Source organism: Carassius carassius, chromosome 45 (assembly GCF_963082965.1).
Source record: "Carassius carassius chromosome 45, fCarCar2.1, whole genome shotgun sequence".
Lineage (NCBI taxonomy): Eukaryota > Metazoa > Chordata > Actinopteri > Cypriniformes > Cyprinidae > Carassius > Carassius carassius.
This window is the reverse complement of record NC_081799.1, coordinates 14,031,602-14,046,436: the sequence shown is the minus strand read 5'-3', so window position 1 is coordinate 14,046,436 and position 14,835 is coordinate 14,031,602. Positions and strand designations below refer to the sequence as shown.

Below are 14,835 nucleotides of genomic sequence, written 5' to 3'. Positions count from 1 at the left end.
GGAAGAGATTATTAAAATGGTCAAGGTTGGGGGTTCGATACCCCGGGAACACATGATAGGTAAAAATTGATAGCCTGAGTTGACTATAAGTCGCTTTGGATAAAAGCGTCTGCTAAATGCATAAATTTAATTTAATTTACTGTATTTGAATAGAAATCTTCTCTAACATTATAAATGTCTTTACTGACACTTTTTGTCAATTGTCTGGAAAGTTTCATAAAGGAGATGTTTTGTAAAATATACAAGTTGAGCTTAAAATATAATTAACATGTCTTCTGAAATCTTCCTAATCTGTAGGTCATTGGCTCCACAAGGACTCCTCCAAAACCCAACACCCTATCCATGATGCTCAACTCAGTGGAGGGAGCCAAGCCTGGCTCTGTTATTGGCTCAGTTAGATCACATGACCAGCGTGAAGTGACCTACCTTGTAGTGGGAGGTACAGATCATGAAGGTACCTTTATGGTTGACCGTCTCACAGGAGATGTGTACTTGGCTAGAGAGCTGGACTATGAAAAAGGGTCAAGGTATACTCTCCAGATTGAGGTGGACGATCTCTCCAAGGCCTATCCAACCACCCACATGGTTCAGTTGGAAATCAATGTGCAGGACAGTAATGACCACGCACCAGAGTTTCCAGAAGATCCAGTCACCATTGTTATTCCTGAGAACATACAAGCTGGTTCCTCCATTTACACCTTCCAGGCGACTGATAAAGATGGCAGTGGACCCAACAGCGAGATACGTTATTCTATCCAACAGCAGTGGCCTGACGTCCCAGACCTTTTTAGTCTTGATCCTGTCACGGGAGTCTTAAAACTGGGCCGGGAGCTGGACCATGAGGAGACCTCCAGCCTGTTCCTGGTGGTCCATGCCACGGATTCCGCCTCGGATCCCAATCAGAGACTCTGGGGATCGGTGACGGCACGAATGTTTGTCACAGATGAGAACGACAACGCTCCGATCTTTAGCTCCCCGACTGCTGTTAGTGTGATGGAGGACCAGCCTGTGGGCTTTGTGCTGCTTTACGTCATGGCCCGGGATGCAGACCAGGGTGAAAATGGCCGAGTGTCCTACAGGATCCAGTCAGGAAACACAGCGGGGTGGTTCGGCCTCAGTCTGAACAGTGGTAAGACTCATTACTTCGCTCTATTTGAAAAACATCTCTTTCTCACACCACGCTGCTTTATGGGCCGTTCACTCAAATCCAGAAGCAATTTAGCAGAACGGATAATTTTCCTGAACAGTTATTCATGGGAGCGCAGTTTTATTTAAGCCCGTCGACCGCACCTCTTTGATTTGGCGCTGGAAGTATGCATTTATTAGTTTGACATTCCTCCCATTATCCAAGAAGACGTCCATTTACAGCTCACGCAAAATCAGATTAAATAGAGAAAATCACCTTATCGACTAAACAGCTGTAGTCGATTTTCCTTCCATCATTGCCGAATGGTTTATGATGTAGGTTAGTGTTTTATTTCTGTTCTAAATCAGCCGTATACTATATACTATATATATATTAAAGTTGGTTTAAAGCACACGATAAAGTCATAGCTGATATTAGCCAGACACTGAGGGAAAGTCTTCAAACTCTTTGGACACTTTAAGTAGGAGGTCTAGAGATGGACGTTAAGCACAAAACCAGAGCTAGCGTATTCAGAAGCAGAAGCCAGCTCAAACATCTCAAGGAAGTGTTTAAAACTAGAGTGTGTTTGGTGGACTATAAATAAAAAAGAAGCCCGCACACAGACTTCTCACAAAGACACAATGATATTTCGCAGTCAGCAAGCAGTCAGGCTGCCATATCGACCGCAGGGGTGTGTTTATCCTGAGTGACCCTGGCCTGGGGTCTTGCTGATGACAGCATTGCAGAGAGGTATAGCTGGAAAGGTTCAAAATGGATCTGTGACAACAACTTTATGGACTGGTCTTCATACCAGACCATCAGCAAAAACCTTCAATATCAAATTCCATGTAGTGAGTGGAGGAGCTAAACTGAGAAGAAAAACAGGATGAATTAAAGCTAAAATGAATGTCAGACTATAGTTACGGATATTGTGTTTGACTTCTATGTTGTATGGGCAATTTTATGTTCACATAGGACCAGCAAAGATGAATTATCCCATGAAGCATGCATAAATGAATGCATGGATGAATTTTATGATAAATAGTGTAAAACATCTAATATATACAGAGAATAGTAGCACCTCCCATTATTCTCAGTGGCATTTTCTGAGCTGGCACATGTATTATTATATTATATTAAATATTATAAATAATCTGTGTAAATAATACATAAATGCTGAAATTGAACTAAGTGTACTAAAACAGAAATAAAAATAAGTTAAAGCTAAATAGAAATAATAAAAAACTAGTAAAATTGACTAATTTAAATGTAAAAAATGTGCATTTATATAAATATTTATATAATATCATATTATATTATATTTAATAATATATATATATTTTTTTTCAATTTATGTTGCTTGCTGGAAAAATATGTATTTGCTTTTACAGTAAGTGGCCATTTTATCCACATAATAGTTTACAGTAGTTACAGCATCCTAAGCTAACTGTGTTAGCTAACCTGCCAGCTAACTTTGACCATGTTTTAAAAATAATGTCACAAATGAACTTCTAACCTCAGCAGAGGAACCGACTCGTCCAGCCACATTCAAAAAGAGCTCTGTGATGGTGTCTGGCATGTCTGTACATAATGAAATATTACAAATATCCATAGTATAAAACAGAACAGCTCCCTGACCTCGGTCACGTGTCTCCAGCCACAGGGCAAATGTTCAGGAGGCCATCTGCAGCAGATTTACAGATGTTTTTCTCTTCCCCTTTTCTCCAGGCTCTCTCTCCATCCTCAAACCTCTGGATCGTGAGGAACAGGAGAGCTACAACCTCACCATTGTCGCTGAGGATCATGGGATACCCCAGCATTCCACCACTCAGGTGCTGTCCATCCAGGTGATTGACGTGAATGATGAAGCACCATGGTTTGAACGCAGCGAGTTTGAAGCCCAAATCAGAGAGAACCAGCCAGCAGGAACAAGCATACTAAAGGTCTCAGCCTCAGACCGGGATCATGGTGAGTTGATTCATCCCTACAATAATCCATGTTAAATGTGCCTTTACTTCTGAAATGAATCGCCTACATTTCCGGGTATTTCAACCTTTCAGGTGTTCATGACCTGTGTCTAAAAACTTCACCATCTGGTTAAAGCAGTTATGTTGTGTTGTGGTGAGGGCAGTGTTTTTTTAACGCTTCCTGAGGAGGGTTTGTGGGACTCATTCTCAGCCGCCTGGGCTCAGTGAGAGAGTATGAAGCAGAGATTGTAAAGACATTCTTCAGGAAGCTTTAATTGAGTAAGCAGGTGCTCGTACCAAAGCTCGCTGACTTTGCACGCAATCTGGCACCCGTATGTCTTTGGCCCACACTTAACACTTGTGTGGACCACGACTCAGCGGCTGAATCAGCAAAATGAACTACTAATGAAACCAGTATTAAATCCAAGATGAAAAGGTTTGAACCTTTATATTTTCTGACATGTTTTAATTCAAATCAGGTCGTTCACAAACACCAACTTCCTGTTCACCCATTAACTCAGAATGAAAGGGCAGACTTCTTATACTATGTTTCTTCTACTACTTATTATGCAACGTATGTGTAGTGGTTATTCATTATATTTCTATTTTTGTTACAGGAACTAATGGGTTGGTGATTTACGGTGGTGTGACAGAGGATGGATTCACAATTAATCCAGAGACGGGTGTGATATCAGTGACTCGGGTTCTAGATAGAGAATTTCAAGACCACTATACTGTAACAGGTATTAGCTTTTATATTTTTTACATTATTTCTATTTCATTTTTATAATTTAATATTTTTTTTAGTTTTAGTTAACATGTTTGGTGCTTTTATAATTGTTATTCATTTATACAAATATATAATTTCCCCCCAGATTTATTTAAAATACAGTAACAATTAACAGTAACATTACTGGCCTAAAAATTCTTATATTATAATCAAAATATTATTTTATGTAATTATAATTTATTATTAAACTGATAATGCATTTCATAATCCTCTTTTTATCTATTTTGTCTATGCAATAGTGTACGCAAAAGATGGAGGCATACCCCCTAACTTTGCCAAGGCGAAAGTGCACATCACAGTGCTGGATGTGAATGATAATTCTCCTGCTTTCGGGCGGCAGCATTATAGCCTGGAAGTGCCTGAGAACCAAGAGCCCGTGGAGCTGTTCACCCTCAAAGCCACAGACCTGGACACTGAAGAGAGTGGACGACTGGAATATAAAATCACTGGTAAAACAATTTTGAGTTTTAGATTGTTTGTACATAAGGAACATGTAGAAGAACTTCTACAACCGGAGTCTGTAAGTTTAAAAAAAAACTTGTTTCTTATAAAAAAGAAGATTCAGTCTGCTTGATTGTTAACAAATGTTGTGTCTATGTGTTGAAATTCTAGCTGGTGACCCAGATGGTGACTTTCGACTTGATGGTTTCTCTGGAGCTCTGTCTTCCTCAAGACCTCTGGACCGAGAGCGGAAGAACAGTTATTCTTTGAAAGTGATGGTCCTGGATCACGGCAGCCCGTCTCTGAGCAGCACAGCCACTGTGGAGATCTCAGTTCTTGATGTAAACGACAACAGCCCAAAGTTTGGAAGCAGTAGCTACACCGTCGATGTCTCAGAAGATGCAGCTGTAGGTTTGGTGGTGTTGGATGCGACAGCCACAGACATGGATGAAGGCGAAAATGGTCAGATCTTATACTTCCTTAGCCAAGAGGCCAAAGGTGCGTTCACAATACATCCAGACATGGGAAAGATCACAACCACAGCACTCCTGGACCGAGAGAAAAGAGCTTCTTACATATTTCAAGTGTATGCAGTTGATCTATCACCCGCTGCTCCCCGCAACACCACAGCCCAGGTGACAATTAACATCATGGATGTCAACGACAATGCACCATTCTTCATCCAAGACCCGCTGATTATCAACGTGTCCAGTGGAAGTGTGTCCACGCATCAGGTGGTGGCCACCATGAGAGCAGAAGATAAGGACTTTGGAGCCAATGGTTCGGTGTTCTACCGGTTTGCAATGCCAGTAAGAGGATTTGCTATTAACTCGCTAACAGGGGAGATCCAGACCACCGAGAAGCTCCAGACCCTGACGCAAACTCAGCGCACCCTCATTGTGGAGGCCATGGACCAGGGCAGTCCTCCCCAGTCTTCTCTAGGAGTGGTGATCATCTATGTGAAGGAGCAAGATTACAAGGGCATTCGATTCTCTCGAACCGCCAGAGATGTTAGCATACAGGAGAATGCAGCTAAAGGCAGGCAGAGCATTTTTACAATATAAATGATTGTGCTATTAGCCTGCAAGATTTTTGTTATAAAAACTAACCATTTTTTCCTTGCAGTCCGTTTCATGGAAAAAAGGATTGAAAATCACAGTATAACAAATGATGAAGATGAATAAAGTAAACATCAGCATTATGCATATACAAGTTTCTGGTATATTTTTATCCCAAAATCAAAAAAAAAAAAAAAACATTGCGGTTGTTTTAGCTGACGTCATTACAGCCAAGCACGTTTATGTCAGGAAAAAAAAGTTAATCAACCTATTTTAGATCATTACATTTGTAAATAAAATAACAATAATAATAATAATAATTACAATATTTATAAAATATTGTTATTAAAATTATTGGAAATTGTTTTTAAAAAAAAATAATGTTTACATTTTTAAACAACTTAAAAAAAATTATAATAATAATTATAATACTTTATAATAATTTAAAAATCATTTAATTTCAGTTAGCATGAATGTATGAGACAGATTATGACAATAAGCGCAAATGACAGATTTGAAAAAATATATATATTTTTACAATTGGGACATATAGAGATGCTCTTTTTCATGATCTGATCAATTTCAGTTGGATAATTTTACCCTACTTTTTTTTTACTTTATTTATAAATATCCTGTTTCAACAAAACACATTTCAAGTTTCTATAAGCAAAATGGGTTGCACTTTAAATGCAAACAAGTATCCACTTTCATTAAATGACGTAGAAATCCCATCTTCTCGGTACATTGCAAAAGTATACAGACCTTTTTTATTATTATTATAAATCCAAAACTAAAAGTTATTCTTTGTGGAATCTTCATTACAAAGCACTGGCATGAGGCAGTTGAAAACTTTTGCAATGAACTGCATGATGAAACTGCAGCATTGTTTTTCAGCACTCACTGGCACAGCCAGTTTTGTGAAGCACTGAAAGCCAATCCATCAATTTAAGTGAGTGTGGCAGAGTATTGAGGTTTTTTTTGTGTATTTTTCCCCTTAGGCACTGCAGTCGCCCAGGCTCAGGCTCAGCACCCTGACGGCACCCGAGAAGGCATCACTTACAGCATCTTCAGTGGGAACAAATACCATTCCTTCACCATCAGCTCTAGTACAGGTCAGATGGGAACCCTGTGAAATGTGAAAACAGCTTGATTTTGACAAGATGCATGCATAAACTCATCGGAAATTTGAAAAATAATATTGCTTAGTTGACCTACTTCACTGCATCGTTGGTGCTTTCATAGGTGAAATCTGGGTACAGAGCTCAAATGGCCTGGATTTTGAGGACACTCCAAGACTCCGTCTAGTGGTGAAGGCTGAAACTTCATCCTCAAGCTCCTTTATGGCTGTCAACCTGATTCTTCAGGATGTCAATGACAACCTACCCCGATTCCAGCTGCAGAACTATGTGGCTTATATGCATGAAGCACGGGGCTATGACTTTCCCATCATTCAGGCAAGGGGTCTCTTATTTGTTTGGTATTTCTAAAAGGTCAAAAGTAATTGATAACATATGGGGAAAAGTATTAAAAACAAAAATGTTCTACAGATTACTTTGTTTTGCATAGTTTTGCCATACTTGCAGGACATTTGAGCAAATTTACCCTTGAAAACTGTATTATTTTTGTTAACCATATAAAGCATTAAATTATTTACCTGTTTTTTTTTTTTTTTTTTGCATCTGTTTCTGACTTCACGTCAGTAAGTGTTAGATTTAAACCATGTGTGATGTTGTAGTTCCTTATAAAGTTACTTGTACTCAAATTTAGCATCTGTCAAGTGTTTATTTCATACCCTGCCTGTGCTTAATCAGCCTGTTTTCAAATGCATTAGGTTGTGGCTGAAGATGTTGACCAGGGTCAGAATGGTCAGGTGACTTACTCCATTGAGTCTTCGAGTCAAAGTGGCCTTTTCAAGATTGACCCTCTAACTGGCAGTATCACAACTGCAGCCATTATGGACAGAGAGATCTGGACACAGGCACAGTGAGTGTATATCATGTTTGCTCAACCAGTGAAGTCATTGCTCTGCAGGTCTTTAATTTCCTTCTGTTCTGTGGAATGTAACTGTCCTCTCCAGCATTATTTAGTTTGTGTGTGTGATGTGTTCAAGCCCTCACAGTTTTTTGACCTAATGTTTTTGTTTCTAAAATGTTCCCCAACCCCTATAAAACTGTGTGCTTTTAATTTACTACATTTTTGGTCTGTTAGTTCTTTTGGATTGTTGTAGGAAAGCTTTTTGTGAAAATAGAAGACATCTTTTGTTCACTCTCTCAATCCCAAAAAGAAACTAAACAGAAACATTTCTCACATTATATATGTTAGGAACAATTAATCTAATTCATTTTATTTTATTTCCATCAGGCTGGTGATTAAAGCCACTGATCGTGGCAGCCCCAAACTAGTAGGCACTGCCACCATTACAGTGATTATTGTCGACCTCAATGATAACAGTCCCACCATCCCAGTGCCACGAGAAGTTAGAGTGCCAGAGAGTAAGTAGATGAATGGTGACCTTTGACCTTTTAACCTTGAAAGATATGATATAAAGCATTTTTATAATTGTACATGTATCTGAAAGTTGTGTCCTTGCTTCCCACTTGCAGACTCTCTTATCGGCACTGAGATCACCCTGGTTACTGGAAATGATGTGGATTCTGGCCCAGTGCTGTCTTACTCTTTACAACTGGATGCTTCATCACAGGGAAAATTTGATATCCATCGTTACAACGGCCGTGTGTCTCTGACAGCACCACTGGACTTTGAGGAGAGGACATGGTACACATTGACTATTCGAGCTTCAGATTTAAAGCACCAGAGTGAAGCCAATTTGACTGTGTTGGTGGAGGACATAAATGATAATTCACCAACTTTTGCACAAGACCTATATCAGGTGATTGTTTTCTTTCTACCATTTAAAGTATTTTAAAACAATGTCTATCTCTTATTATTGGGATTGATAAAGGTTTATCTGCTGCTAAAAAACATGCGTTTATTCCAGAATAAATATACTTGCAGTCATTCACACCAGAGTAAAGTATGCTGTTGTCATTACGTATTCAGCAGATGCTTTTATTCAAAATGACATCACTGTGGATACAGGATAAAGCATGCCAAGTAACAGCTGTTTTGTTGCTTTTGGTTTCCAGGTAACACTTCCAGAACATTCTCCATCAGGCAGTCCCATTATCACAGTAACAGCAACAGATCGAGATTCAGGAGAAAATGGAAAGGTCACTTATCGAGTGGTGTCTTCAACGAGGGACAGGTTTTACATTGATCCTAAAAACGGTATAATCCCAGTGTTTATACTAAGCATGTTGATCATAGGCAGTGGCTATTTATACAATTAAAAGACCGTATATGCTATTTGTATAAAGTGTAAATAGTGGTAAATAAATATGCACCAAGTATAAGTAGCAACAAGCATTTTGTTTATAATAAGTTCAATTAGTAGTAGATGCTATTTACATAAAGTGGTGTGTGGTGTTAATGAAAACCACCTCTACAAGGTCAGCTGTGCTTTGTTTAAATAGCCACTGCCTTTAGTTTTACCATATAGTTTATATTTAAAGCATTAATATTGTAGTAAAAGCACTTCTCATGTCTTTACAGGTACACTTTTCATCAGACAGAAAGCAGAATTTGACCCGGAGCAGCCTTCTGTGAGTGTAGTCATTGAAGCTCGTGATGGAGGGTCTCCACCGCTGTCATCTTCTGCTACAGTCCAAGTTCAGCTGATAGACGTCAATGATAATGCCCCCATATTCCACCAGTTGGAGTACAAAGCCACAGTGTCTGAGGACCAGTTACCTGGGGCCACCATCCTAACATTAGAGGCAGTAGACAGAGACCTATCTCAGGAAAACTCTGGTTTTGATTTCGCAATAGCCAGTGGGAATGTTGGAAATGCTTTCCAGATTGAGAGTAGTGTTCGTTTCATAGAGGGCCATGGCTTCCAGACGGTAGGAACCCTGATCCTAGCGGAGCGACTGGATTTTGAGGCGTTGTCACGCTATAATCTCACCATCGCGGTCTCGGATCGTGGTGTTCCCCAACGCAGCTCCAGTGTACCAGCCATCATCACAGTCACTGATGTGAATGACAACCCTCCTGTCTTTGGCAGAGCTGAGTACATAGTTTCTTTGAGTGAAGGGGCAGCTGCTGGTACAGAAATCTTGCGTGTGACTGCAACTGATCCTGATTCAGCTCCCTATGCAGAGGTCCAGTACAGCATCAGCTCTGGAGATGAGATGAAGCTCTTCTCTGTGGATCAGTGGACTGGGGCAGTGAGGCTTCAAAGACCTTTGGACAGAGAGAGCCAAACATCTCATGTGGTTATAGTACAAGCCTCAGATGGCCATGGTCATTTTGCCTTGGCTCCTATTAGTGTAGAGGTTAAGGACATCAATGACAACAGACCTTACTTTCCCATTGCTACATTAACAGCCAGTATTCATGAGAACCAACCACCCAACTCTGCCGTGACTGTATTACATGCAATCGATTATGATACAGGTGTTTATGGACAGCTGAAGTATTATTTGATGGACCACGCAGGAAAGGACCTCTTCTTGGTGGATCCAAATTCGGGAGAAGTTCGAACCAGGCAGATTTTTGATTTTGAGAAGGTGAACTCATTTAACTTCATTGCTTTGGCTGTGGATGCAGGCAATAACTCGGCTACTGTCACAGTGCAGGTCTACGTAACAGGAGAGGATGAGTATGACCCAGTTTTCACCACTTCAGACTTGTCCTTTGAGGTACCAGAGGGAGCCAAGAAAGGTCAGAGTATTGGGCGAGTACAGGCCAAAGATGAGGATGGTGGGATGGATGGGATTGTACTCTACTCCTTCCCCAATTCCTCTCCGTACTTTGATGTGAATAAGACCACCGGTATAATCTACCTAAAGATGGACAGCTCAGGGAGCTCAAGCGGAGGGAGTCGCTCAAAGAGGGAGACTCGCCTAATGACTATGGATGTGACTGCCCACAGCCCTCTTGAGACCTCAAGAATAGCTTCCGCTCAGGTCACCATTGACGTTACCAACACATCCTTTGGTCTTGCAACAGACTTTAACGTCCTCCTTGTGAGCATAATTGCTGCCTCTCTTGGAGTAATAGTCTTGTTAGTCATAATTGCTGTAGCCCTTTATCTAGTAAGATCAAAGCGCAAGAAGAAAGGACAAGACACTGGGAATAGTACCGTATCTTCAGGCACAGCTTTGCAGAAGTTGGATGAGTCTAAACCCACAGGGGGTGACAGGATCTATCATCAGGCGCTTCCTGGATATGCAGGTGAAGAGGAAGGAACTGGTGGAGGCTCATATACTCGAGGAGGATCCCTAGATCCTTCTCACTCCAGTGGACGGGGATCTGCAGAAGCAGCAGAGGATGACGAAATCCGTATGATCAATGAATATCCAAGAGTTGCAAGCATTACCTCCTCCATGCAAGAGCACATTTCTGCCAGGGGCCCTGATTCAGGTATCCAACAGGATGCAGACCAACTCTCTGATATTTCTTGTGAACCAGGACCACTTGATGCAAGCCAGTGGTTCAAAACTAAGAAACTTGGGAGCATCAGTGGGAGTCTCAGTGGTACCCTACTCTCTGGTCAGCTCCCAGCCTACAGAGACGAAGGTGGGGGCTACCTTGGAGTAGGTCGTGGGTTAAATATTTCCCACCCAAAAGATTATTCTTTCCCTGAGGATGGCAAACCCTCGGTCGATGGCTCCCTCACAGCCATAGTGGCAAGTGATGAGGAACTGCGAGGCAGCTACAACTGGGACTACCTTCTCAACTGGTGCCCTCAGTTCCAACCCTTAGCCAGTGTCTTTACAGAGATTGCCAGGCTAAAGGATGAGAGCTTACCTCCCAACAATCCACGCAGACCCTTCCAACCCAAAGTTAAGATAGATCCCAAGCCAAGAATTGACCCTCCACCACTCATTACCTCAGTGGCTCATCCGGGAGCCAAATCTGTCCCACCTAAGCCTGCCATAGCACGGACGTTTCATCACTTAGCATCTCTAAGGCGTTCACCTATAAGCCACGAGGGCTCCATCTCCTCAGCAGCCATGTCTCCTAGTTTCTCCCCTTCACTGTCCCCACTTGCTGCACGGTCCCCAGTTGTCTCCCCATTTGGTGTCACTCAAGGTCCCTCAGCCTCCATCATCAGCACCACAGAGCACTCTCTGGAGAACAGTGATGAGGCTGAGATGAGGATTTAATGCAACATTGCATTCTATTTTGTGGAGGCCATTTTGTCTTTTGATAAGACATGTTAGTCGCTCTTAGCAATGTTGCATACCTGAAAAGGCAGTCGCTCAGCCGTCATGGTGACGCAGGTGTCTGGTTACTAAAAGGGTAAAAAACATTGTGTGGCAACATTACCCTTCTTCAGAGCCACCGCAGTGTTGATGTGAAGAGTTGTGTGTGGCTTTGTTTTGTCTCACTGGCTGGCCAGGGAGGCAAGACGTTGAATGCTCTTTTTGTTTTTTTCTTTTTATATTGATGACTCAAACAGCTTTGAAACTGCAGTGTTATGTTAAGTCCATCCAAAATAGCTGCTATTGTCATACTTTGTAGGTTGCAATGAGAACTTTGTAGAAACTCAAACTGATGTCATTATGTATGTTTGTTTATGACTGGGAGTTTTCTTTTTTTACAGTGCTACTCAGTTTCATGTACATTTTTTTAAATGGAGGACTTGCCATTGCTTTGAGTGTTCGTACATTTTAGTGACATTCTTTGTATGTATATTTATATGTATGCTAGCCATAATAAGTGTATTATCATTGTATAGTGTCTAGGATCACCATACTGTGCGGTTGTGAAATTTTGTGACACTTGTAATGTGAATGATTGGAAGATTGTTGTATTTTATTATTTATAAACAGAAAGGCTGAAATTGTTGATACTTCCCATGTTGCATAGTATTGTATTATAGGTCTTTTGAAGTTGTATTGTCCCTTGCCCTTTCAACTAGATTGTTAGCATCTTAGCTAATTTATAAAAAAAACAAAAAAACAAAGGCCATACTTTTTTCGGCTCACCTGAACCTTTCGGGAAATTGGTAAAACTTCAAAACCTTCTGTGTAAATAGTTTCTTACAAAACTGCAGCTCTCTCACACTGTTTTGTGCTGCTTTTTCTGACAATAAAAATGTTTTGTATTGTCTACATAACCTATAGCTGGTTTATTGATAAGTTTAGCCAATTATCTGGGATGCAGTTTATTTACTTTTCAGAATGAAGTGAATCACTAGGAAATGGACCTTCTTTTGTAATAGTCAGTGAATGTTTTCTGCTTTGAGAAGAAATTTCAGAAGTGCCCTGCTTTTTTTCCTCTCTCTCAATCTTTGTGAAAAGTGATTTAAGCATTTGAATGACCTTCCAGAGCTGTTTTGCTACCTCTGGTGCATGCCTGATACCGTCACTGCCTCAAGTATAACTGGCCCCTGTTTAGCACCCAGAAAAGATGCAAGGAAAAGAGGGGCCTGGCATTTTTGAAGACTAACACAATTCATCTTAAAAGTTGACAATTGTCTCACAGTATGGAAAACATCACTTTCCAACAAGACTGCCTGCATTCCGGCAGCAGTACAGTTTAAATCATCTGTACATATTTAAATATTAAATTCCTACTGATTTCTTTTGTCAAACCTGAGTCTTCTGTCTTACTTTCTCCAAGTTTAAATCGAAAAGTGGATGGGGAGGTACAAGTAACTGAAACGTAGCAAAAGGCCAATCATCTGGCTTTTAGAAAAAAGGAAACAGGAGAGGTCAGAGTCAAATTCGTCCTTCATTAAAAAGCGATTTGAGAAAATACAGTATGTTCCAAAGACCTAGACTAGACCCGGACCTGTGTATAGCCAGAGACAGGGTCTGTCGATTCTCAAATCAGTTGCAGCCATGAAGAAACATTTCTTCAAATTCAATTTGTCCATACAAAATGTAAATAAGATGTATATTGATAATTACACAGCATATAAATTAGCCAAATCAAATAGCTATGACTGATGATATTTGCTATAGTCGTGCTGTATATGTATGGCAATCACACATGCGTACTCGTAATCATGTCATGTACCTTTCCAGATGCAATGGCCAAAAAATACTGCATTTTCATACACCATGAGAAAAATAATAGCCTGTGTCTGAGGTAGTATCCTCAAAAGGTATACCTTTGTATCTAATTTAAACCAAAGGGTTAAAATATTAGTATCTTTCAAGGATACTGCACCAGTAACAAGCTGTTGTATGCTAAAGGTACTTTTTTCAGACATGAAACTGAAATGCTCTCCAGTTTTATCTTCGTTTCTACCGTATTGAGTTTTCTGATCCCCTGCTGTGAAGTTGGTGTTGGCAGAGATTCAGATCTTCTCCATCTCAGTGCTTTGCATGTCTAACTGATTTACACCATCCCAGATATCACGAAGAAACAACACTCACTCGCTTGCACAGTCAGTGTCTTATAAACACTGCAATGAGTGGTGTGACCTCTGTATAAACATATTTTCTCTATCATTGATATTACTTTCAGAGTCTGAGAGTCTGATACAGGCATTGTGATCTGTTATCAAGACTAGTTACTACACAGTTGTACATTTTACTGCTTTCTGTTGATTTACATTAGGCTGTTTATTTCTTTTTGTAATATTTCAAATTCTTATTGATTGTATGTGGAGATGTTTATCTAGCCACATATTGTCATTTAACCTTTAGTATACAGTAAATGCCTTTTAAATTCAGTATAAATTAGTATAACTATCATAATCTGAATTTTACATTTAGCTGTCATTTATCAAGGGTTTATCAATAGCCCTGTCTTGGCATGTGCACTTTTTGGTGGAACAAAACAACACAAAAAACCCGACAAGCCTGTGAGGAAAGAGGATGGAGTGGATGCCTGCTGCACTCTATGGCATTTAGATCATGGGTATCTTGTAATTTTTTCAACTCATAGGAAAATCATGGAGAATCATGAGAAACAATTACAGCTCATATTTGCATCTCACAGACCTCAGTAGTGTAAATTCTTTTCTGTTAGTAAGAAAATATTTTTAGACCATTTTAGTCAGTCATTATTTACGGAAAAAGGCTGCTGCAGTGCAGCATTTGGGGCAATTTCTGGTATGCCTTCCCGTTTTCTCATCATTTATTGCCAATATTGTGCAAACATTTTTGCACAGTATTTTTATCTTGCAGTAATTGTATTTATTTAATTGTATTTATTTATTATTATTATTATTATTATAATTAAATAAAATATATCTAATTTCTCTGCAGCTGAAAGGGGTTTATCAGGTAATCAGGCATATGTCAAGCTTTAACCATTGAAGATGATATATAAAAATAATTGTGAATATTCAACAGGCAGGTCAACCTGCATTCCACTGTGACAACATCCTCAGAAAGACACATATTCTGTCTGTGAGTCCAAGAGTAAACC

At 40.0% G+C, this 14,835-nt stretch overlaps 1 protein-coding gene across 1 annotated transcript in view; it reads left to right on the top strand.

The window, feature by feature from the left end:
- dchs1b (dachsous cadherin-related 1b) overlaps positions 1-13,045 on the top strand; it is a 94,606-nt gene extending 81,561 nt beyond the window's left edge. The window contains exons 10-21 of the mRNA XM_059540066.1: positions 298-1,129; positions 2,855-3,094; positions 3,711-3,836; positions 4,123-4,332; positions 4,496-5,362; positions 6,381-6,494; positions 6,625-6,836; positions 7,214-7,365; positions 7,744-7,874; positions 7,986-8,272; positions 8,529-8,670; positions 8,995-13,045. Of these exons, the coding sequence (XP_059396049.1) occupies positions 298-1,129; positions 2,855-3,094; positions 3,711-3,836; positions 4,123-4,332; positions 4,496-5,362; positions 6,381-6,494; positions 6,625-6,836; positions 7,214-7,365; positions 7,744-7,874; positions 7,986-8,272; positions 8,529-8,670; positions 8,995-11,612 (5,931 nt within the window). The 3' untranslated portion in view covers positions 11,613-13,045. The remainder of the gene's footprint in view (positions 1-297; positions 1,130-2,854; positions 3,095-3,710; positions 3,837-4,122; positions 4,333-4,495; positions 5,363-6,380; positions 6,495-6,624; positions 6,837-7,213; positions 7,366-7,743; positions 7,875-7,985; positions 8,273-8,528; positions 8,671-8,994) is intronic.
- The last annotated feature ends 1,790 nt before the right edge of the window (positions 13,046-14,835 follow it).